General features: G+C 42.2%; 1 protein-coding gene across 2 annotated transcripts in view; it reads left to right on the forward strand.

Annotated features, from left to right (window-relative positions):
- LOC145414060 (uncharacterized) overlaps nucleotides 1-25,281 on the forward strand; it is a 163,179-nt gene that overhangs the window by 27,078 nt on the left and 110,820 nt on the right. For both annotated transcript variants that reach the window (XM_080283621.1, XM_080283622.1), the window contains exon 2: nucleotides 16,156-16,380. In XM_080283621.1, the coding sequence (XP_080139747.1) occupies nucleotides 16,188-16,380 (193 nt within the window). In that variant the 5' untranslated portion in view covers nucleotides 16,156-16,187. The remainder of the gene's footprint in view (nucleotides 1-16,155; nucleotides 16,381-25,281) is intronic.

Here is a 25,281-nt window from a genome sequence, read left to right on the forward strand (position 1 = left end):
AGATGGAAAAGAAAGATATAAAGAATGAAGATGGAAGAGAAACGTGTCTGAAATATAAAGGAGTGGAAGATGAAAAGGGAAAGAGAAAGGAAGAGGGAAGAGAGGGAAAGAACAGAAAAGATTTAAAGATGACCAAGTAAAACAAAAGAAAGTGATGAGAGGGGCTGGGTAGGGCAGAGGGCAATGTAGGGTGACTCATGGCATGGGACGGTGACGCATAGCAGGGCACGGCAGGGTAGGGCAGGGCAGGGTGATGTAGGGTTGAGCAGAGAAGGGTAAGGGCAGGGCAGGACAATGTAGGGTAGAGCAGAGAAGGGTAAGGGCAGGGCAGGGTGATGTAGGGTAGAGCAGAGGAGGGTAGGGGCAGGGTACAGCAGAGGAGGGTAAGGGCAGGGCAGAGGAGGGCAAGGTATTGTAGGGTAGGGCAGAGAAGGGTAAGGGAAGGCAAGGGAGAGTGATGGAGGGGAGGGCAGAGGAGGTTAAGGGAGGGCAGGGAAAGGCAAGGCAGGGTACAGTAGAGTGGAGGAAGGTGAGGCAGGGTAGAGAAAGGAATGATGAGACATGGCAGGGTAGGGGTAGATGAAAGAGAATGAATTAGGGCAGGACAGGGTAGGGCATAGGTAGACAGGGTGAGAGAGGGCAGGGGAAGGGTAGGCAGGGTGAGAGACAGGTCAGGGCAGGTCAGGGTGGTGTGGTGTGGTGCTCCGTGGTTAACCAGAGGCAGGTATGTGTGGTGGTGTGGTGGAGGGTTCCCATGGTGCTAAGGTTGCTTCACTAACCACATCGTTATTAGTAGCATTATTCACCACACTCACTCACTCGTATACTCAACATATTCATCTTATTCAGTAACATTATTATTACTGTTACTCACCGCACTCACTTTTACTCAACATATTACTCATCTAACAAAGTACGTCATAAGTAAGATTATTCACCACGGTCGTACTCACCACATTATTCATCATTCCTTAAGATTATTATAACTAGAGTATTATTCACCACACTCACCTATACTCACCACTTTTGTCATATTCACTAAGTAAATTATAGCTAGGAGTATTATCCACCACTTACTCATACTCACCACATTATTCATCCTATTCAGTAACCACATCATTATTACCAGCGTTACTCACCACACTCACTCGTATGCTCATCATCCTAGTCATCACACTAAACTCACCATTTCCCGTCCTGTTCATCATACCATATCATGCATCATACTTATTTATCACCATATCAGTCATCATACTTATTCATCACAGCATCATTCCTCACACTGTACTTATTCATCACACCGCATCATGCATCATACTTATTCATCGCACCACATCATGCATCATACTTATCATACCACATCATTCATCATATTCATCATACTTATCATACTGCCACCACACTCACCACATTATACATCATACTTACTAAATTCACCCTTGTATTCATCACCATACTCATCATACTCCACCAGCACGCCCACAGCCTCATCATATTTTTATTCATAGTAAACTCACTCATTCACCACCACACTCATGCATTCATCATCACATTCACTAACTGTGTTATTCACCAGACATTGCTTTTCATCCTAACGACGCGAGTTCGATCCCCGTCTGTGGTAGGGAAATTCTCTCTCTCTCTCTCTCTCTCTCTCTCTCTCTCTCTCTCTCTCTCTCTCTCTCTCTCTCTCTCTCTCGACATTCCACCCACCGTTAATAACATCTCACTCGTCCTGAATGAGATTGACAAGTTCGGACGGTGGGTGTTAGTGCCGAAGCGTTGACATGCAAAAGTTTGATACGTAGGACAGCTGTTTGGCCTCAGGGAGCGGGCTGTTTAGTTTATGACCATAGTCGGAACGGAAATAATAATAATAATAATCACCGCCATGAAGCTTACCACAGTGCTCACTACAGTTACATTATATTGTTTTGTAGATCGTGTAAGCAATGATGGAAGTCGTAATGTGAAAAGCCCCAGGAATTGATGGAGTGTGGTGAAATGCTGAAGCACGGGGGAGAGATAGTAGCAGATTGGCCTGGGAGGAAGGTAGAGTCTCGGAGGATTGGAAGTCAAGTATAATTATTTCAGGTTACTACAAGGAAGAGAGAGAGGGAGGGAGGATTGGAAGGGAATATAAGAAAAAAACAGGATGGTGGGAGTAGAAGCAGAGGAAGGTGTGTGGGAAGGGAAGTGAAACAGGGAGGGATAAGGAAGGGATGGAGAGGTTATAGAATAGTGGCCGGGAAGGGAGAGATAAGAAGGGAGCAAGGAGATATAAGAAGCGAAGGGGAGGGTGGAGAGAAAGGAGTGAGGAAGATGATGGTGGTGAAACTGAAGCGAAAGGAGAGAAAATGGGGAGGGGAGAGAGGAGGGAAGAGGGGGAGAGCTAATGGGGAGGGGAGAGAGGAAGAGAGAACAGGGAGAGAAGAGAGGAAGGGAGAGGGAGAGAGAGAAGGGAGCCCAAGACCGGGAAAGTCAAGCGTGCGTAGGAAAGGTGGTTGCCACGTACCTCAAACCTCCTCAATAAATCCTCTAAACAGCCCCAGTTCCCATCTAACCCTTTATTCCACTACCTACATCTTCGAAAATTATTAAGGTTTTTAAAAATCTGGCTGCGCAAATGTAGTGGAGATGGAGATGATACCGTACCTAATATTGGGGAGTAAATAAGAAGTAAAATTCGTCACTTAATATCGTCCTCCCCGCATACTTCCGTTGTGACAGAGCGAGTGTTGTTATTTGTTTCTTTGCGCCGTTTCCCGTTCATTCCCTTCGTATTTCGCCCTCCAGCCTCCGTTGTCGTCCATTCCAGCTGGTTCCAGGGTGTTTAAAGGACGCTGGAATGGTACTGGAGTGTGATTGGCGCAGAGGTTTTTGTTTTGGCTCTGACGTCACGGCCATTTTCCCGCCAAGTCCCACTTCCTGGCGTATGGGAGCAAACACCATGGTAGTGTTGCGGTTTTGCCTGGCTCTGGGTGGGGTTTTCCTTATGACAGACGGTTTTTGGTGTCAGTCCGGTGGGTTGGAGTCGGGTTGTATTTCATTTTTGTTGGTTTGAATCGTCTCTGTTCGGTTTTTGGTTTAAATTATGCATCATTTTCGTTGGTTATGCCTTTCACTTCAGGTAATTTATGTTCTGTTCAGTGAGTGGGTTTATATCTAGTGTTAGTAAGGGAGGTGTAAAGTATCTGGAAAGTCATTCATGTTTTAAATAGATTCAGTTCAGTTTTTATTTGTTTTTAATTGTAGTCATTCATAGGTTTAAATTCTGCTGTGCTTCATGTAATTTATTGTCTTGTTCTTGTTGGTTTAAATCATCCTGGTGTTCAGTTGCATTGAGTTTAAATTACTGGTTCGTTATTTTCGTTTGCATTTCGTTACGCTTTTGCTGCTACTGTTTACGCCACCAGTTCGTTATTTCCGTTTGCTGTGTCGTTACTTCTGTTTTTTTCCGTTAGAAGCTCAGTTTTCATTTAGTTTCGTTATTATCGTGACTCGTTCGTTTTTTCTGTACATTTTCGTTTTGTTGTACTTTCCGTTGGTGTGACTGTCACTTTTCCAAACCCTTGTGCCACGTTACGCTCTACTACGCTATTGTCAACGCTGGAGGAGGAGAGGAAGAGGAAAGTGGAGGAGGGAAGAGAGTGAAGGAGGAAGTGGAAGGAAGAGAAAGTAAGAGGGAGAAGCAAAGAAAGGAGAATGGAGGAGGAAGTGGAGGGAAGAGAAGAAAATAAGAGGGAGAAACAAAGAAAGGAGAGTGAAGGAGGAAGTGGAGGGAAGAGAAGAAAGGAAGGTGAAGCAAAGAAAGGAGAATGAAGGAGGAAATGGAAAGAAGGAACTGAAGAAAAGGAAGAGGGAAAAGCAGACTGTGAAGAAAGAAGACTAAAGAGTGGATGAAGAAAGAAAAGTGCCAAACGGAAAGAAAAGACGGTGAATAAATAGAAAAAATAAAAACAAAAAATAGATGAGGAATGAGAAAGAAAAGAAACTGAACAAAGTAAGAAGAGGGCAGAAAGGGGGGGGGTACGAAAGGAGGATAAGAGTAAAGAAAGAGAAGAGAGAGAAGAGCGGAGAGAGAGGATGGAGGTGGGTAGGGAAAGAAGGGAAAAGGAAGACGAGAAAATGGGTGTAAAAGTATCACTATATTTTTAGAGAGTCAAACCTTACTATAGTTATTAGTTGTTAGTAATTGGCGAGACAACAAGCTATTGAGTCCTTAACAATTTACCTCTTGAACCGTTACCAATTTATATCTTCAAAATAAACCAGTGACTAAAATAACCGTTACCAGTATATCTCTTCAAATGAGTCGTTAACAGTTTACCTCCAGAACCGTTAATAACTGTTACCAAATTACCTCTTCCAAATAAAACCAGGGAGATGGCTAGAATGACCGTTACTAACCGTTAACAGTTTATCTCTTTAAATGGACCAAGATAACCGCGGCAACAACGTCACTTTAAGGAATAACCGGATCTTAACACATTTTTATCGGTTATTTATGAGCGACGGGAGCTTTGAATGAAGAAATGGCCGTTACTAGCCGTTACTGGCCTGGCTTTTCAAACAAGTGACCAGTTCAGGCATTTCGAATTGAACGGACGGTGATTTTGACTCGTTGCTCAGCTGGAGGGACGCGCCTTCATGTGGTGGCACTGATATGACTGGGTGGTTCCGCTGCCTGGCCATACAAACGTCCCTCACCTCCCTCCCTATATCTCAAAAGGAGAGAGAGAGAGAGAGAGAGAGAGAGAGTTGCCCAGCTTTCTCAGGACTGGACAAGATCTGGAGGCTGTTGTCCGTGGAGGGAAGGCAATTTCTGGCCAAGTGAAAATGAACAGGGTATACTTAACCTCTTACAACAGAAGAGTATACAGACAACAATTACCCTTAAAGATATAACCAGGGCTAGACAAATTTCAGTTAATAAGTATCTTACAGCAAAAACCGCTTAAATCCGTTGAGAATAATTTCAGTTAATTTCAAAAGGAAAAACCGTTATAAACCGTTAAGAATGACCAAAACCACACATTTCAGTTATCAAGAAAAAAAGTTAAAATCCGTTGAAAATAACCGAAGCTCACCACAAATTTCAGTTATCAAAAAGGAAAAACCATTAAAATTCGTTGAGAAATAACCAAAACACAAATTTCAGTTATCAGAAGGAAAACCCGTTAGAATCCGTTGGGAATAACCACAGCTCACCACAAATTTCAGTTATTAGTTATCATAAAAGGGGAGAAAACCGTTAAAATCCGTTACTAGTTTAACTCTTCAAAAATGTACACACCAATAAAAACGGGTCTTGGCCGCAGCGGTCGTGCAGCTCGCTCTGTGGTTGACTGAGGAGGAACACGGTCATTTAGCCAGTCTTATCACCTGCCATCATCCTACTTAGTCTGGCGTAGGGGGACGGGGCTAGGCTAGGGTGGGGGGGGAGGGAGGAAGGGGGGAGGGATAAAGTTATAGATGGGTAGATGTTTGGAGTGTGTGTGTGTGTGTGTGTGTGTGTGTGTGTGTGTGTAGCTCCTTTATTGCCTAGAATTTCCTTTATTATTATTGCAGGAGTTACGAGGTTGCTTGCATCACTGGCGTTACTTAACCCTTCATTACTAAAGATGTCTGCAGAATTTAACTGCGGCTAACTCGCTTTTGATGGCCGGATTATTATCATTATTATTATTATTATTACAATGTTTCTGTTGTTGTTGTTGTTGTTATTATTATTATTATTATTATTATTATTATGACTTTTTGTTACTATTATTATTATTATTAAAGTAGTAGTATTGGTGGTGGTGGTGGTAGTAGTAGTAGTAGTATAACATTAGATCATTCTGCTTGGGGAGGCGTCATCGGACTGAAAGCGTTCCTGTTTCAAAACCCTAAGATGAGAGGTCACTGAGGTCACCCTGTACTGCAAACATGAGGTCAGGGGTCATACTGCATATTAGTCATCGCACCGAACACTAGACAGTATGTAAGGGTCACACTTAGAAGGTCAGGGGTCGCATACTAGAGTCCTTAAGTTTAGGTTTTTACTTAAAATGAGAGGGGGGGGAATATTTTAAGGGTGGTTTCATTCTTGAGGGTTTCCACTTCACGCAGAGAGTGAGTGAGAGAGAGAGAGAGAGAGAGAGAAACAGTTAAATAGCCAACACTAAGCAGAATCTGTATGCAAACCCAGCTATGCCTACCACACACCCCTGCAAGGTAATCTGACCCGTATTCCCATGCACGGTAAGGGCGAAAATGTAGTCTTAGCCTCAAGGACGTTGAAACAGGCGACTCCCACTCCACCCACCCGTCCTTAAGGCAAAGTTTGTGGGTGTGGGTGTAGGTGGGTGTAGGCTCAGGCAGTTGGTGGATGAGAAATAGCTGTAGATGAGAGAGAGAGAGAGAGAGAGGATGTGAGTTAACGGGTGGGTGAGGATGGATGTAGATGATTGTGCGAGTGGGTGTACAGAAAGTGGGTGTAGGTGGGCGGGTGGATGGGTGTAGAAAAAAAAAAAGGTGCCGGTGGGTGGGAAGGTCGATGTAGGTGGGCGTGGCGAAAGTGGATGTAAGAAAAATGGGTGTAGCGTATGTGGGTGGGAGAGTGGGTGTGGGTGGGTGGAAGGTTTTAGGTGGATGGGAGGGTGGGTGGAAGAGTAGGTAGAGGGTTGTACATGGGTGTGAAAGTGGGTGTGGGTGGATGGAGGGTTGTAGGTGGGCGGGAAAGTGGGTGTGGTTGGGTGGGTGGATGTAGATGGGCGGTAAGGTGGGTGTGGATGGGTGTAGAAAAGGTGGGTCTGAAAATGTGGGTGCAGATGGGTGGAAGAGAGAGAGAGAGAGAGAGGGTGTAGGTAGTTAGGTCAGTGTAAATGGGTACAGTGACTCTCTCTCTCTCTCTCTCTCTCTCTCTCTCTCTCTCTCTCTCTCTCTCTCTCTCTCTCGTTATTGCTTTTCATAAATAAAGAGAATAACACTATGTCATATATACAGGAATAAATCGGTAAATTGGAGGTACTGAGGGAGCCCACTAAGTCCACAAGAATACGTGCTCAGAAGATGTGCTGTTGTATATATAAGCTCTCCCACACCCACCTCTCCCTCCGTCTAATAATCATAATCATCATCATCAGCAGCAGCAGCAGCACCACCATAGTTGTACAGTAGTAGTAGCAATAATAATAATAATAATAATAATAATGATAATAACTGGGTGGGATGTGACCTTATTGTGGGTGGGTGCGTAGGTTGAGATGGGTGGATAGGTGGGTAGATATATATGGATAGATGTGTGGGTGGGTCGGTAGATGGGTGGATTGAGATGGGTGGATAGATTTATATGGATAGATGGATAGGTGTAGATAGACGGGTAGATATAATAGATAGCTAGCTGGTGGATTGAAATGGGTGGATGGGAAGGTGGATTGGGTGGGGGTGTATGTGTTTGCTCCCTCCCCCCAGTAATTCTTCCCCCACCCACCACCTCCTCCTTCCTCCCCACCCAAGCTTTCGAAACCAGTGACTGAGAGAAATGGGCGTAGGAAATGAGAGGGTGGTGAGTGGGTGTGATGAAAGGTGGGTGGGCGGAAGTGGGTGAGGCGGAGAGAGTGGCTGTGGGTGGGGGAGGGGTGGGAGGAGAAAGGGGTAGTGGGCGGGATAGAGAGGGTGAAATGGGTGGGCTGGAGTGGGCGGGATGGAGTGGGCGGAGTGTTGGTGCCCCCACATACCAGGCGGGTCAGGGGCACACTTCCCACCACCACTACCACTACCACCACCACCACCACTACCCTCATACCCCGCTACGTGTTGTGGTAGTGATGGTAATTGCACAGTTCCCACCACTACCACAACTTCTTTTGTCGAGGCAGCTACTCCTCACAGGACCCGGCGTCAGGCAACGGAAAGAAAAAATGAAGGAGTGGAAGATGCCAAAGGGTTAAGGAAACAGTGATAAAGAGGGGAAAAAAGAGAGAGAGAGAGAGGAGGGGGGGAAGCAGGGAGAGAGAGAGAGAGAAGAGAGGAGAAGCAGGGAGAGAGAGAGAGAGAGAGAAGAGAGGAGAAGCAGGGAGAGAGAGAGAGAGAGAGGAACAAAAAGCAAGTGAATGAAAGAGAGGATGTAAAAGTTCAAAGAAAACGAGAAGAAAGAGAAGACGATGAAGGGGAAACTAAGCTAAAAAATGAAGAGAGGAAGGAAGTGGCACAGAAACAACAGTAGAATAGACACCCCCCCTGCTCTCCCCTCCCCCTATACCACCTCCTTCGCCCAACCCTCCTCTTCCCTTCCCCCTCCCCTTCCCCTTCCCCTCCCCCTCCCCCTCATTATCTTGCACCTCCTTCACTTTCATCCTCGCCTTCTTCTTCCCCCACTCCCTCTTCCTCTTCCTCCCCTCCTCTTCCCATCCCTCTCGTAACCTCCCCCTCCTCCACCCCAACTTCTCCCCTCTCCCTCCTCCCCCTCCCCATCATCCCCTTTCTTCCTCCATCTCCCCCCTGTTTACATTTATCTTGTCTTCCTGTTTCATCATTTTCTCATTCATTATTATTATTTTATTTTATTTTATTATAATTTTTTTTTGGGCCCTCTGCATGTAGGAAAAGAGGTCTGGATGATGGTGATGATGATAATGATGATGATGATGATGATGCTAATGATGATAATGATAAGGATGACAGTAATGATGGTGATGATAATGATGATGATATATTTTACCAGTTTCCATTTTTCGTTCTTTTGAAATATTTTGCCACAATATATTCCTGTTTTCCTCAGTTCTTTGTCTTTATTTTTTTATTATTTTCCTCTCTTTTTTTTTTTATTTACAATCTGTTTACATTTACTGGTTGTCATGGTAACAATTCTACACCAGTTTATTTATTTATTTATTTATTTTATTTTTGGTGGATTTTGTTTTGTAAATATTGAAGGTGGTGGATCTGGTGCTGTTATTGTTCTTGTTTTTTTCTTTCTTCTTGTTAATGCTGTTTTTTTTGGTGTGTATGTTGTTACTCTTATTAGTGGTCATTGTTTTGTTGCTGTTGTTGTTCTGGTGTTGTTATTGTTCTTGTTAATGTATCTATTGTTGTTCACGCTCTGGTTAACTTTATTTCAGTGGTTGTTGCTGTTGTTGTTCTGGTGTTGTTGTTGTTCTTGTTCTTCATCTTCTTCTTCTGCTGCTTCTTCTTCTTCTTCCTCTTTGCTGTATTTACTCTCTTCGTCTTCTTCTTATTATTCCTATTCTTATTCTTATTATTATTATTATTATTATTATTATTATTATTCTCCACCTTCTTCTTTGCTGTATTTACTCTGTTGAGAAGTTAAATGGAAAGTTTTTTTTGTATGTCAAGTTATAAGTAACCCCCTTCTTCCTCTCCCCCACACCCCCTCTCCCTTCCTCTCACCCCTTCCTCTCCCCCACACCCCCTCTCCCTTCCTCTCACCCCTTCCTCTCCTCCCCTCACTCCTTCCCCTCATTACACATCTCCACCTCCTCACAGTCACTTCTTTCAATGTGCTTCCTCTCTCTCTCTCTCTCTCTCTCTCCCTACCTACCTACCTACCTACCTACCTATGTGTCTATCTAACTGTCTTCCTGTATATGTAATTATGCATGTATATATCTATCTGTTAATCTATCTGTCTATCTATCTATCTATCTATCTATTTATTTATCTAAACCGGCAAGAAAAAGTTCGAAAAAACGCAATGCAAAAATGAAAAAAGAATGACGTGCTTTTTCAGACGAGGGAGAAATATACACCACGAGTAAATTTACGGTAGTACAGAATAGAAATTGTAAAGAATTTTTTTTTTCTTTATTTCTGTATATAAAAATAGATACAGACTTTCACATATGCGGACACACATACTCACGCACGGACACAAACACTCTCTCTCTCTCTCTCTCTCTCTCTCTCTCTCTCTCTCTCACACACACACACACACACACACACCGTAAAGCGAAAAATCCACCGTTTGTTTCCATTGATATTCGTCCCTCAAAACCATAAAAACAACAAAACACACAATAACGGTGAAATAAGAGTGTTTTTGTTCCTTTCTTCATAATGACAAGATCTAGCTCAAGGATGACACTGAGGGAGAGAGAGAGAGAGAGAGAGAGAGAGAGAGAGAGAGAGAGACGATGACGAGTAGTAAAAAGAGGAGGAGAAGAGATATATTTGATGATAAGAATGATGGTGATGATAAGGAAGAGGAGGAGGAGGAAGAAGAGGAGGTGGAGGAGGAGGAAGGAGACGAGGAGCAGAAATAGTGTGAAAAATCTTCATTATTCTTCTCGGTACTATGAGCCCTTATTATTATTATTATTATTATTATTATTATTATTATTATTATTATTATTATTATCATCATCATCATCTTTATCAATTGCCACTGCCAGTCCATTATAGTCACCTCTGGAAAACAACCTCGTACGGAAGGGGTTAAGTTTCTATTAATGACATCTTGGTTTAGTTCATTCTCGCTTAATCCAGGCCAGTTAACTCAGGTAGAATCTGTTAAGTGGCTGGTGAAGGAAGCTCCCCTAACACCGCTTCCTAAGCGATTTATTTTCCTTATTACACCTGGCCATCATCATCTGTGCAGCTTAAGTAATTCTAATATCGCCATACTAAGCATTAATAACGTACAAAACATCAGCAAGACGTATCCAAGAATAAATCGGTATGGAAGAGGTGTTAGGGGACAAATACACACCTTTAAGTATATCTAACACCCTCTTATAAGAAAAATGTCTTAAATATAATCGTCTTAATCTGGAATATAAGATAAAAAAAAACTAAGTCGCTGGATTGAAGTGGTTAAGGGTGATTGGCGGAAGCTTAACGACCCATTCCGACCTCTGATTGGCTGGAATTGCGTGTGTCTTGGCCAATCAGGGAAGTGGAGTGATTTTCCTTAACGATGATTGGTGCATGGGGAGAGGGGGTGATATTTTAGTCCAATGGGAGTGAAGGAGGGTGTGTGTGTGTGTGTGTGTGTGTGTGTGTGTGTGTGTGTGTGAGAGAGAGAGAGAGAGAGAGGTTGAAGATGAAAAATTCTGTTATTACCTACGACAAAATGAAATGAGAGAGAGAGAGAGAGAGAGAGAGAGAGCAAATATTAACTATCTTTAATTTTTCCTTCCTCTCTTCTTTCAGTCTCTCATCAGTTAACTTCCTTTCTCATTTTTTCCCTTTTCTTTCATTATCCTTTTTCGTTCTTTCTGTTATTTTTATCCTACCTCGCCTTCCCATCCCTTAATCTTTTTTCCTTCCTGTACTTTCCATGTATTTCACCTCATTTCACCATTTCCTCCCCCAGTTTTACCATTTTCACCAGATTTCACCACCTTTTCCTCATTTCCCTCATATTTCACCAGCCTCCCCATTTCCCTTATATTTCACCAGCCTCCCCATTTTCCCTCCCCATTTCCCTTATATTTCACCAGTCTCCCCATTTTCCTTCCCCATTTCCCCCATATTTCACCAGCCTCCCCATTTTCCCTCCCCATTTCCCCCATATTTCACCAGTCCTCATTTTCTTTCCCTATTTCCCCCATTTCTCTGCCCCCCCATTAATTGCACAGGTGACCGTGATGTGTTATGGTGGTTCGGCCTTGTTTCGTAATCCGGCTCGCGGTAATGGGGAAAAAAGCCGTAATGGTGAGGCCGCCGGCTTTGTATTGTGTGTGTGTATGTTTGTGTGTGTGTGTGTGTGTGTGTGTGTGTGTGTGTGAGAGAGAGAGAGAGAGAGAGATTTAGTGGGTGCGTGTTCTGTACTGTACAGTATTCGTGGAGTAGGTGAGAGAGAGAGAGAGAGAGAGAGAGAGAGAGGATGTGTTCAGTGTGTGTGTGTGTGTGTGTTTGTATGTATGTACGCGCGCGTGCAAAACAGATATCTTACGGTCCATCAGGTCGCACTAGGTCAGCAGAGGTCAAGGCATCTGCACTAAACGGATCCAATCAGGTCATGTCAAACGGTCCAGCGTGAGGTCAGTAATTGGGGTAAATCAGGTCACACGGTAGTTATGGTAGGTCGTTTGGGTCAGGCCGGTGTGGAGAGGGACGCCTTCAAGTGGTGGCACCAATGTGAGGCGGCGGTGGAGCTGCCCGGCTTTACAAATGTCCTTCGGTCTCCGCTCTATCCCCTGAATGGATGATGGTGGACTGCAGGAGGATGGTAACTATAGCTTGCAGTTCACTGGGTTCACGTTTACAAATGAACCTGGGGCTACAACAGTAACAACAGCTACTCCTCCTCCTCCTCCTACTACTACTACTACTACTACTACTACTACTACTACCACCACCACCACCACCTTTAATAATAATAATAATAATGTGTCAGGTCAGTGCCATTACGTGAGATGCAGGATACTAGAGTTGTTCCGGTCATTAGAGAATAAAAAAATATATTTATAAGTTAAATAAAAATCAGAACGAAAACGAAGAGCACTTTTGAAAAACCTGTTAAAAATGTATAAAGAAATTCAGGTGACTTAGACAAGGGGGAAAAAAGCGACGTTCAGTGTGACATTGGTAAAAGAATTGAAGGAGAGGAGGAGGAGGGACAAGAGGAAGAAGAAGGAGGAGAGGGAAGAGGAGGAGAAAAAGAAGACGGAAGAGACAAGAAGAAAAAAGGAGGACGAAGAGGAGAAGAAGAAGAAGAAAGAGGAGGAGGAGAAGAAGAAGAAGAAAAAGGAGGAAGAGGAGAAGAAGAACGAGAAGGTGAAAAAAGAAACAAGTGTGATTGAGAAAGAATTAGATGGAAGAAAGACGAGAATGGGAAAAAGAAAATAGAAATCACTTAAATAAAAAAAAATAAGTAAATAAAAGAATTCAGTGAGATGAAATGTCACAAAATAAATGACCAGAAAATAAAAGCTTTAAGTAAAAAAAAAAAATAATTAACTAAAGAAACCAATAAAGGTAATGGTAAGAATTGATTTAGCGTGAAACAGATCGACCGCAAGAAAGCGACTGTAAGCTCCAGTAAAGAAGAAATTAAAGGAGAAAATAAAATGTGATGTGATGAAGAAGGGAAATGTGGAGGAGGAGGAAGAGAAGGAGGTAGAGGAGGAGGGAGGAGAGGGAAGAAAGGGGAGGAGGAAGAGAGGGAAGTGGAGCAGGAGGAAGAAGAGGGAAAAAAGAAGGGGAGGAGGAAGAGGAGGTGGAAGAAGCAAAATAATAAGAAAGGAAGATCAAGAAACTCATGTTATACAAAATAAAGAAAGGAATTACAAGAACAGGAAGACAGTAAAGAAACGTAAAGAGTAGAAGTGAGATACCAGACAAAGAAAAAGGAGATAAGTGTGTGTGAGAGAGAGAGGGAGAGGGAGAGAGAGAGAGAGAGAGAGAGAGGGAGAGAGAGAGAGGCTCAGACAGACAGACAGAGCAAAGAAAAGAAGAAAAAGAGAGAAGAAATGAGCAACAACAACAGACGAATAGCTAAGAATCGAGAAAGAGTGAGAGAGCAACCGAAGGAGGAGGAAGAAGAAGAGGTGAATGGGAAGGAGGAGGAGGAGGAAGAGGTGAATGGGAAGGAGGAGGAGGAGGAGGAAGAAGAAGAGGAGGAGAAGGAGGAAGAGGTGAATGGGAAGAAGGAGGAGGAGGAGGAAGAAGAAGAGGAGGAGAAGGGGAAGGAGGAGGAGGAGGAAGAGGTGAATGGGAAGAAGGAGGAGGAGGAGGAAGAAGAAGAGGAGGAGAAGGGGAAGGAGGAGGAGGAGGAAGAGGTGAATGGGAAGAAGGAGGAGGAGGAGGAAGAAGAAGAGGAGGAGAAGGGGAAGGAGGAGGAGGAGGAAGAGGTGAATGGGAAGGATGAGGAGGAGGAGGAAGAAGAAGAGGAGGAGAAGGGGAAGGAGGAGGAGGAGGAAGAGGTGAATGGGAAGGATGAGGAGGAGGAGGAAGAAGAAGAGGAGGAGAAGGGGAAGGAGGAGGAGGAGGAAGAGGTGAATGGGAAGGAGGAGGAGGAGGAGGAAGAAGAAGAGGAGGAGGAGGAGATGAAGCAATAAGTAAAAAAGTAAAAAATAAAAAAAAAATCTAATGCAGTGACATCCTTTTTATTTTATTGTTACTATTGTTAAGTAATTAATTTTTTTCCTAGTAGTAAGTGGGTTAATTAAGGCCTTGATTAATCCCCCTTAGATCAAAATGTCACTCCTGAGCTGAATAAAATCGTTTGGTAATAGTAGGAGAGAGAGAGAGAGAGGGGGAGGGAGGAGAGAGAGAGAGAGAGAGAGAGATGGGGAAGTGGCAGAGGACGCAAAAAAAAAAAAAGAAACAAAAGATTAAGAAAACGCCTGGAAAAGACGAACAAGACGCGGCGAAAACAAAAGAAGTAAAAATGTGGAGAGAAGAGACGGCGAAGGAAAAAAAAATAAATCGCCCAGTTAAAAATGATAAGGTTTATTGTGCGGCCCCGGAGCGTAAAGAGGAAGCCGCCCCTCACTTCGGCACAAAATTTTCCAAACACCAGAATTTCGGAAGATTTTGACATTTCCGGATCGAAAATTGAAACGTTTCTGGATTTAGACCTCACAATTTTCCAGTGTTCAAATAATTTAATGTGAATTTTCTAGTAATGTTTGTTAGTATTTAAAGTTCCATGATTTTTTTTTTTTTTTTTTTTTAGATATCAAAATTTTCATGTTAATAAAAATGGAGATTAATTGTGAGTCCATAGAGTTAAGGTGATTTATTTATTTATTTATTTTATTTTTTTATTTTTAAACTGTCGTGGTTTTGAAATTTGTTGGGTCATATTTTTCAAGACGAGATATCAGAGGGCCAAAGTCCAGCATCGAAATTTCCATAGACGGTTGGGAAATATTCAGGCTGTAGAATTGTGGCTGATGGAACTTTCGAAGACAGAATTTTCAAAAGGTACTGAAATATATTGCGGTGGCGAAATATCTCTCAGGGGGAAATATTTGAGGTGATAATATTTCCTGAGTTAAAGCTTTCCAGAATCCATCCTTTTGTGCCAAGGCGTTTCCACAGCCCAGAATGTCCTTGAGTTATATATTTATTGAAAACTGAAGATATAAAAACAGTACAAAGTTACATCGTCCTTGTCCTCGCCTCGTTCCCCACTACTGATAATGGAGTGGGAAGGGTTCATCATCATCATAGTAATAATAATAAATATAATAATAATAATAATAATAATAATAATAATAATAATAATAATAATCACCCAATTCATCATCATCATCATCATCATAATCACCCAATTCATCATCATCATCATCATCATCATCATCATAATAATAATAATAATAATAATAATAATAATCCCCCAATTTCACATTACCATGAATGGAGTGAGCAGGATATCAAGACGGAAATAACAAAACACAAAATATAAGTAAAATATCACCAGATTTATTGTACCATCAGCAGATTTACAGTAAAAAAAAAATCTCTGAACTAGTGATGCATAAGAAGCCAAGATTTACACAGAACCGAATGCAGCTTCCGGTCTTTTTTTTTTTATCATTATTATTATTTTTTAGCCGAATATTGAAAAGGGGCCGAAATGTCACTATATTTTTATTGTCCGCTAAATGTTACAGTCTACCGATTAATTACATTTCGTGGCTAATAATTATGCTTGATTGAAAGGTTAATGATGATGGCTCTAGTAACTTTGACCTCGTTATGTAGTGAGAACCAGCTGCAATTAACGGGGTTCCTAATTTACCTGTTAATTACCTGAGATTAATTAGTGTTCCCTTAATTATGAGTGGTAGTGAGCTGTTCTAGTATAGGTGGTAATAGTAGTAGTATTAGTGGTAGCATCAGTAGTAGTGGTAGTAACAGCAGTAAGAGATATTTTTGCCTTGTTAACTATATATCAATCTATCTATCTATCTGTCTATCTATCTATCAATCTATCTATCTTTCCCACCCAGTTGAGGTAATGATCTAAGCTTAAGCCATGTCATGTTCCTTTGTACCTGAATGATACCTGTAACATGTATAAATCAACCTGTATCCTGTGTGTGTGTGTGTGTGTGTGTGTGTGTGTGTGTGTGTGTGTGTGTGTGTGTGTGTGTGTGTGCAGACTTCCTACAGCCTGTATTGATGCCCTGTAACCCTTATATAACCCGTATTTATCAACCTCTAACTCTCGATCTTTCTTCCTTTTTCCAGCCGGGCGGGGCAATAAAGAGTCAAGCCATGTGATGTCCCCGGCCCCCCAACCCACCAACATGGCCACCGCTCTCTTCTCCCTCCCCGCCCAGCCCCTCCCACCCCCGCCCAACCCCGCCCACCCAGAGGAGGGGGCGGGTGGGGCGGGCGTGGACCTGGGCACCCTTACCGGACGGCGGATCACACTCAAGCCCCGCAGGACACTTTCCCTCTCGCCCACACCAGGTATGTTTCCCAAATTTTGAGTTTTTTTTTTTTTTTTTTTTTTGGGGGGGGGGGGGGTTTGTTGTTGGGTGAATTTTTTTTTTTTGTCCTTATTACCAGCTTTCTGTGATTATTATTTTATTTTTATTTGTGTTTATTACGCGTTTTTTTTTTCACCTATTTTCTGTGTTTTTTGTGTGTGTTTTTTCCCTTCTCGTATGATTTTTTTTTCCTCGTGTGTCTGTTTACTTTTTCTTGTATTATCTGTTCATTTGCTAACTTATTTTTTTACGACAAATATTCATATTTTTCTCCACTTGATTTTTGTTTTTCTGCTATTCACGCTTCACTGATTCTCTCTCTCTCTCTCTCTCTCTCTCTCTCTCTCTCTCTCTCTCTCACACACACACACACACACACACACACACACACACACACACGCACACACAAAACCAATTATCTCGTCCCTCCATCTAATTACACTGCTCAGCTGTCACATTAAGATAGTCATTACGTGTCTCTCATGTTATCTGTTGAGATTATCGTCTTCCTCTTTGTATAATTTCTGAGTGGGGAGGAGAGAGAGAGAGAGAGAGAGAGAGAGAAAGAAGAATGTGGAGGGGAAGGGAAGAGGAAGGTTAAGAAAATAAGGGAGAAGAAAGGAAAGATATGATAAAGTAAAGGGATGACGAGGCTCAAGAAAGGAATAAGTAGATTTAGAAATAAGAATAACAGAAGAAAATAATGAGAGCTGATGAGGGAGTAAGAAGTGTAAAGTAAAGGGATTAAAGGGACAGGATTTACTCTGTAGGATTTACCCACTTAAGGTATTTCTTTGGGCTACCTCCAGGCGATTTTATACAGGAAAAAAAAGGATCAGAAGAGTTGGAAAAGAATAAGAAGAGGTGGAAAGGAGAGTTGGAAAAGAATATGGAGAGTTGGAGAAGAGTATGTAGAGTTGGAAAAGAATGAGGAGAATTAGTAAAGAGTAAGGAGAGTTAAGTAAATAAATAAAAAGATAAACTTAAAGGACGATGACGGTAAAAAGGAAGGGAGTTATCGTAATAAAATACATACAGGTATTTTATTTTTGCATAACAATTCTCTCTCTCTCTCTCTCCTGTAGGGTGAGGTGAGAGCGCCCCATGTGGTTGGAGTGTTCGGCCCCACTCCACCTCGGTTTGTAAACACTGCCACCCGTTGTTGTGGAGATTTCGGTAATTGTGCCCGTAATTACGTAGTTGCCAGTGTCGCTAATAACTCTTAACATTAGCGCAGTAATAGTGATGAAATAATTAGCCTGAAAAGGAAGACTGCATAGTTAGAATCAGCACTGCCTAAATTATCTCATTCTAGTAGTAAAGTGTGTGTGTGGGTGGGTAGGTGTAATCTTTTCCATACATCTAGAAATTATATGCTATGAGTCAAACGCGCAAATAAAGAGAGAGAGAGAGAGATCATTCATTCACTTTGGCAGAAATTAATTGCTATATACCCAAGTTATAATTCCATCCAACTCTCCGTATAGAAGAGAGCATCAAGGAAAAACAACACGATATTTCAACAACCCCACACACCGAAATCAACCAACCAACCCACTTTTTTTTTTCTTTTTTTGAACCTTTTCACCCTCACGTCAACCGCAAGCGAGGCCGAGGTGGCGCAAGGCCGAACGCTCCGGCCAACCTCACCCCGGGTCACCCTCTCTCCCTCCCGCCCGCCCTCCGTCTCACATACTTTACTTTCTCCCTCCATTCCTCCGTCTCCCTTGTTTCACCCGCCCTGTCATGATAGTCAGTGAAATGTTGAGGTATTTCTTGGTGTTTTATGGTGGTTGGGAAAGTTATGGGAGAAAAGAATTGTCGGATGCAGAGGGATGAAGTTGACGATTTTTTCTTTCTGTTTCTGTCATATCTACTTTCATTTCTCCCTCCAGTTCTCCGTCTGCCCTGTTTTACCAGCTCTCGTGTAATAGTGAAGGGTTGAAGTATTTCTTTTGCATTTTGTGATAGTTGTACAGTTTGGAGAAGAAAGAGTAGTCGGATGTAAAGGGGTTAAATTGAGTACCTTTCCTCAACTATTTCACTTCCAATTCTCTCCACATACTTTCATTTCTCTCTCCATTCCTCCGCCTCCCATGTAGCGCTCCCTGTGGTGTGATAGTCTGTGGTATGTTTACAAATCTCTTCACATTTTTTTATAGTCGTGATAGTCAAGGATTGAAAGGATAATTGGAGGCGGAGAGATTAAGTGGATGATTTTTCTCCAAACAGTTTCCTTGCCCACCATTTTAATTGTTCCTCGTTTTCTATCTGTTTTCTTTCCTTTGCTTGTCACTTTGATTTTCTTTCAATTTTTTTTTTCCTTTCCTTTACCTGCCATTTTTATCTTTGGATCCTCGTTTTCTGTATCTTTACTCGTTTTTTGTTGTACCGTTATTATGACATCGCACGCTGAGCTGAATATTAAATTTTGTTTTTTGCTGCGTCTTCCTCCTCTTCCCCTTCTCCTCATCTTCATCATCTTCGACTTCCCCTTATCTCCTCTGCTTACTTTCTTCCTTTTCTTCCTCTCCTTGCTTCTATCGCTCTTCTTCCTGCGTCTCTTCCTCTTGTTCTTTCCCCAATTTCTCTATCCTGCTTCGCTTTCCATCTTCTCACCTGCAACCCCTCCTTGCTCTTATCTTTCTTCTTTTTGCTTCTCTTCCTCTTCTTCATCTCCGTCCTCACCATCATCCTGTTATTCCTGTTCCTCCTGCTTTTCATCTTTGACATCATCTTTCTTTTTCTCCTCATGTTCTTCATCATATTCCTTCTGTTCCATCTCACCGTTGAACCATCATCATCATCATCATCATCATCATCATCATCATCTTTTTCTTCCTTTAGTTCCTGCCCTTCTTAAAGTACTTCTCCCTCCTCATTTCCTCATTTTCTTCCTCTCTCTCCTCCTCATCTTCCTCCTCCTGCTGTTCCGCGCTAGGTAACGGTACGCCATAATTGTTCCACCACGGTGTTCCGCCAACCAGCCAGCCTACCTAGCCCAACCCAGCTCTGTGCACGCTGTGAGGAGGGTAAACACACACACACACACACGCACACACACACACACACACACACACACAGACGCAGAGCACACAGAACATGCAGGCGATACAACGCGATCTGGCATTCATATTAAGAGGATGAATTTAATCACAGAGGTTCAAGAAGAGAATGAATAAGCGAGAGAGAGAGAGAGAGAGAGAGACGAAGCAGCAGAAGAGGGGACAGACAGACATAAAGATGGAAAAGCAGAAGAGAATGGAGGGACAGACAGACAGAAGTGAGAGATGGAACACAGAAGGAGAATATGAAGTAGGAGAGAGGGAAGGCGGAAGGAAAGATGGAAAGATTGAGAGAGAGAGAGAGAGAGAGAGAGGAATGTGGGTGTGTCTAAGGAGCATACACACACATACCCTTTCCTGGTAACAAAGATTTTAAGGTTAGCGTCTGTTTTTTTCCCTCCATTGCCGAACGATGATGATAATAGTGATGATGGTGGTGGTGGTGATGATGATGAATGATGATGGTAGTGATGATGGTGAATGACAGTCGTAATAATGTTGAGTGGTGATGGTAGTGATGATGAATGATAGTAGTGATGATGGTGAATGATAGTTGTGATAATGGTGATTGATGGTGGTGGTGATGATGAATGATAGTAGTGATGATGGTGAATGATAGTTGCGATGATGAGTGATGGTGATGGTAGTGATGATGGTGAGTGATAGTTGTGATAATGATGATGATGATGGTGGTGATGTGGGTGAAGATGTTGATGAATGATGATGGCAGTGATGAGGATGCATGATGGTAGTGATGATGATGAATTATAGTTGTGATAATGATGATGATGGTGGTGATGCGGGTGAAGATGTTTAATGATGAGTGATGGTGGTGGTGATGATGAATGAGAGTTGTGATAATGATGATGGTGGTGGTGATGATGAATGATAGTTGTGATAATGATGAGTAATGGTGGTGGTGGTGATGAATAATAGTAGTGATAATGATGATAATGAATAATAATGAATGATAATGAGGGTGTTAAAAATATTGTTGTTGGTTAAGAGAACATTGATCTTTTGTTGATAATGATGATGCTAAGTAATAATGATGTAATTTATTGATGATAACTATAATGACGATAATTGTAGACGTGATGCTAAATGAGAATGTTTATAATTATAGCGATGTTGTTTATATACAATACTCATCTTGCGAAATCAAGGGGAAATCCCATCTCTCTCTCTCTCTCTCTCTCTCTCTCTGTCTATCTATCTATCTATCTATCATGTGTAATCTATCTGTGTCTGTATTTATATCCACACCAGCATCTGTTTAATTATCGGTTTCTCCAACTTCTCTCTGTCTCTCTCTCTCTCTCTCTCTCTCTCTCTCTCTCTCCACCGGATGAGTCTAGGGCGAGAGGACAAAGAAGCGCTGACGTCATAATTCTCCCTCCCTCTCTCTCTCTCTCTCTCTCTCTCTCTCTCTCTCTCTCTCTCTCTCTCTCTCTCTCTCTCTCTCCGTTTAACTTTCTTATTTTGTACCTCACTTCCGTTTCAAAATGAAGGTATCGAGTTACATAGATTACAAAGAGTTACAGATAGTGGCTTACAGTGAGGGTTACATAGAGATGGAAAGAGTTATAAGGTACAAAGGATTACATAAATGGTTACATAGATAATACAGTGGGTTACTATATAGGGGCACATTGGTTACGTAGGGAAATGTTACAAAGAAGTACAAAAGGTTCCATAGTGGGCTATATAGATGTACAGAGGGGTTACATAGGGGTACAAAATGAGAGGATGTCGTTGTTACCAAAATAAGATGGAATTACAAGAAGCGAGGCTGTTCACAGAATTAAACTTTCACAGGATTACAAAACACTGCTAGGGATGTCAGCGCCTTGGCAGTGTCTTCCAAGGAATTAGAAAATTAAGAGTAGGATAGACTTACAGTTACAAAAGAAATAAGACGTTACAAAGACCCTTATATTGTTTTAGTTATGGATGTAGGTTAGAATTAGTTACAAAAAAGCTAGGTGAAAAGTTACATAGATCTTTATATTGTTACAGAGTTTTGTATTTGGAGTTAGAGACATACAAAAAGGCTTAGTTATGTAATCTCTTCAACCCGAGGACGATATTTGTACTTTTATACTTTTTTCCCAATTCTCTCTCTCTCTCTCTCTCTCTCTCTCTCTCTCTCATACAAACACCACCACCCAGCCCTTCCCACCTACAAAGGACCTCAAGGTATGTGTGGTCTGTATTTCCATATAACTCTCTCATTTACTACCCTTCGCTTTCGTACCTTTCGTTTTTTGTGGTCCGTACTGGGGGTCTAAACCAATTTTACCCTTTTCTACCCTTCATCATCTGTTACCTCTGCTTTCTCTCCTGTCTCCTCTCTCCCAGCGGTGTTTATAATTTTTTTCTTTTCGTTCATGACCGATCTGCTCTGGGAAATTAGTCGGAGTTTGTAAATATACGAAATTTTTGAAACGAAAAATATCGGTGTCTAACGGCCATGACCAAGAGTGTTGCCACCAAGCTCCACTGCATCTTATTTTTATCCCCAACAATTTTGTAATAACATAATAATCCCTAATAATCCCTCATCGTAGCCGGTTGGGGATTAGATATACTGTTAATCCGAGGGAGTGGGGATTTATTTTTTATTTTAATAGCGTTTGCGGAGGCGGCTGGAACGCGGAGAAGGTCGAAAAAAGAAATTGGCGGGAGAGTAAAAATTGCCGTTTGACGCCTTGCCGCCATTCATTCGCGGTTGCCAGGTGTACGATGGAAGGTAGGAATGCGGGAGGAGGAGGAGGAGGAGGGAGAGGAAGGAAGAGGAGGAGGTGATGAGAGAGAGAGAGAGTGGGAAGGAAGGGGATGAAGTGAAGTGAGAATGATTAGGAGGGAGGAGGTAAAGAGAGGAAGACGAGATACGAAGGGGGGAGGAGAAAAACGAGATAGGAAGGGAGGTGAAGAAAGAAGAGAGAAGGAGGAGGAGGAGGGGGAGGACTGGGAGATACGCTTGAAGAGAGAGAAGACGTGAAGAGAAGGAGGAAGAGATAGTGAAGAAAGAAGAGAGGAGAAGGAATAAGAAGAGGTGAAGAGGAAGGGGGAGAAGGATGAAGTGAAGAGGAGGAGGAAGAGGCGAAGAGATGAAGGAAAAGGAAGAAGAGTTGAGGAGACCGGGAGGTAGTAGAGGTGAGGAGAGGGATGGCAAGGAGGAAGAGAGGGAAGAAGGAAGAAAAGGTCAAAGAAGATTGGACGGAGGAATGCCTGGGTCAGCAGCATAGACGGACAGATAGACAGACAGTTCAATATACACAGGTAGATGACAGGTAGACAGATAAACACAAATAGACAGACAGACAGACAGTTCAATACACACAGGTAGCTAACAGACACAAATAGACAGACAGACATTTTGATATAGCAATAGAAATAGATAATCATATAAATTCATTGACATACAGACAGGTAGCCTATTAATAGAGAAAATTATAGATCGACAGGTAGACAGATAATTATAAACAGGTAGGCATAGATAGATAAAAAGAGGCGAAGTCACTGATCGATAGAGAGAGATAGATAACCAGTAAACAAGTAAGTATAGATCGATAGACAGGGAAATATAGACACCACAGAATTCGTCTATCAGTAAATATGTCAAAATATAGGATGATATAAGAAGCACTACGCAGTTTAAGACTCAGTAAAATTATAAAGAATATAGAATGCCCGTCGAAGAAATAATAGTACAAGATTTTAAGTAGACCTATGTTGAATTTCGTCACAGTACATAATACCAGAATCAGTAGAGAGAGAGAGAGAGAGAGAGAGACCTGTCCCTTTGAGAAACATAAATAAGAAAATAGCCTTTAAAAATTTTATGTATATGTTTTTCGTAGTCACAGAGAGCGAGAGACAGACAGGCGGACGGACAGAGACAGACAGACAAACAAACGAACAGAGAGAGGAAGAAAAGAAGGAAGGAAGTAGAGAAAAAGAAGCGAGGGTGCAAGGGGAAACTAGTGACATTTTGCCTTGGTTTCTCTAAAGCTGAACAGAGGGGAGGGGGGGGCAGGGGATTTAAATATTAAGCTGGTCCTTTAAATTTTGGGTTGGTACTTTAAAGATGGCGTTGGACTTTAAATTCTGATATGGTAGTTTTTTAAATTTTGAGTTGGCACTTTAAATTCTTACCTTTAAATGTCGACATTTAACTCTCTCTCTCTCTCTCTCTCTCTCTCTCCCTCTCTCTCTCTCTCTCTCTCTCACACACACACACACACACACACACACATAAAACCCTCGTAACAAGCAGAGATTATGTAGCTCTTATGCATGCCTGATGCCTGAGAGAGAGAGAGAGAGAGAGAGAGAGAGAGAGAGAGAGAGACCTACCTTGTTCTCCTTGCTACCCTGGCGTTCTCATGCTGTAGTTGTGTCTTCTTTCTCATGAGGAGGACTGGAGGAAGAGGAGGGAGAAAACTGGAGGTAGGAGGGAGAGAGAGGGGGGGGGGGAAGCTGGAAGGAAGGAGGGAGGAGGGAAGGAAAGACGAAGGAAGAAACTAGGAATAGAGGGAAGAAAAGAGAGAATAGGATGATGCGAGGAAGGGGGGAGGAGAAGAAGAGAGAAGAAGATGGAGGAAGAGAAAAGAGGAGGAAAGAAGAGGGGAGGAGATGAAAAAGAAAGAGGAAGAAGGGATGAAGAAACGACGAGAAAGAGATTGAGGAGGAAAGGAAGAGGGGGAGGGTGGAGGAAGATTGAAAAAAGGAGGAAAGAAGAGGGGGGAGGAAGTGGGAAGAGGGGGGAGGAAGAGAGAGAAGAGGAGGAAATGCCGGTATGATGGAAAGGTCACCAGGCTAAATAAAAACACTCCCTCTGTTGTTGTTTTGTTGTTGTGTTTGTTAGGGTGTTTGTGTGTTTGTATGTTTGCTGTTATTGTTGTGCTTGCTGTTAGTGTTTTTTTGTGTGTGCGTAGTTTTTGTGATGCTATTGTAGTGTTTGTTTTTAGGTTGTTAGTTACTGTGTTTGTTATAATTGTTTGTTATAGTTGGCAGGATCGTTTTTGTTATTATTATTATTATTATTATTATTTTTGTTAGGATGGCTGTTGATTTTTTTTTATGATGATGGTAACTAATATTTACTGTTTTGTCTGTCTTGTTGTGGAGCTGGTGTATGTTGTTGTATTGTTGTTGTGGTGGTGATGATGTGTGTGTTGTTGCTGTTGCGTGACGTAGGCTGTGAGTGGTGGGTGGGTTGTAGGCGAAAAGGTTGCAATCATTGTGGAAATGCAAGGGAGAAAGGGATAGCTTGCAGAAGAGGAAAAATTCAGTACAAATAAGAGATGATGATGATGATGATAGAAGTAGTAGTAGTAGTGGTGGTGGTAGTAGTAGTAATAATAATAATAATAATAGTAATAGTAATAAAGGAGGAGGACAAAGGAAGAACAACCCCGGCAACAACATTTATACAAGAAAATAACAAATTTTCTTCAGCTCTGAGGATTTAACCAAGTATACACCATATAAGCAAACAAGTGAGCAAGACTGGATAAGGAATAAACAGATAACCAGCTCTTCTAAACAGGGTGGAGTCAAAAGTTTTTCTCATCACCCCTCTCTCTCTCTCTCTCTCTCTCTCTCTCTCTCTCTCTCTCTCTCTCTCTCTCTCTCTCTCTCTCTCTCTGCATCCCTTACCATTTACGGCGGGCACGCAGCACCATCTGGCTTCACACACTCGCCCCTTTTCCGTCTGGCTCTTTAAAGGAATATTTAACCAGTGTTTTAAGGCCTCCACGTACACAGCTGATCAACTCTGGAACCGTCTACTTCGCTCTGTTTTTCCC

This window comes from Coenobita brevimanus, chromosome 98, assembly GCF_032717465.1.
Source record: "Coenobita brevimanus isolate Jiangsu-jjx chromosome 98, ASM3271746v2, whole genome shotgun sequence".
NCBI lineage: Eukaryota > Metazoa > Arthropoda > Malacostraca > Decapoda > Coenobitidae > Coenobita > Coenobita brevimanus.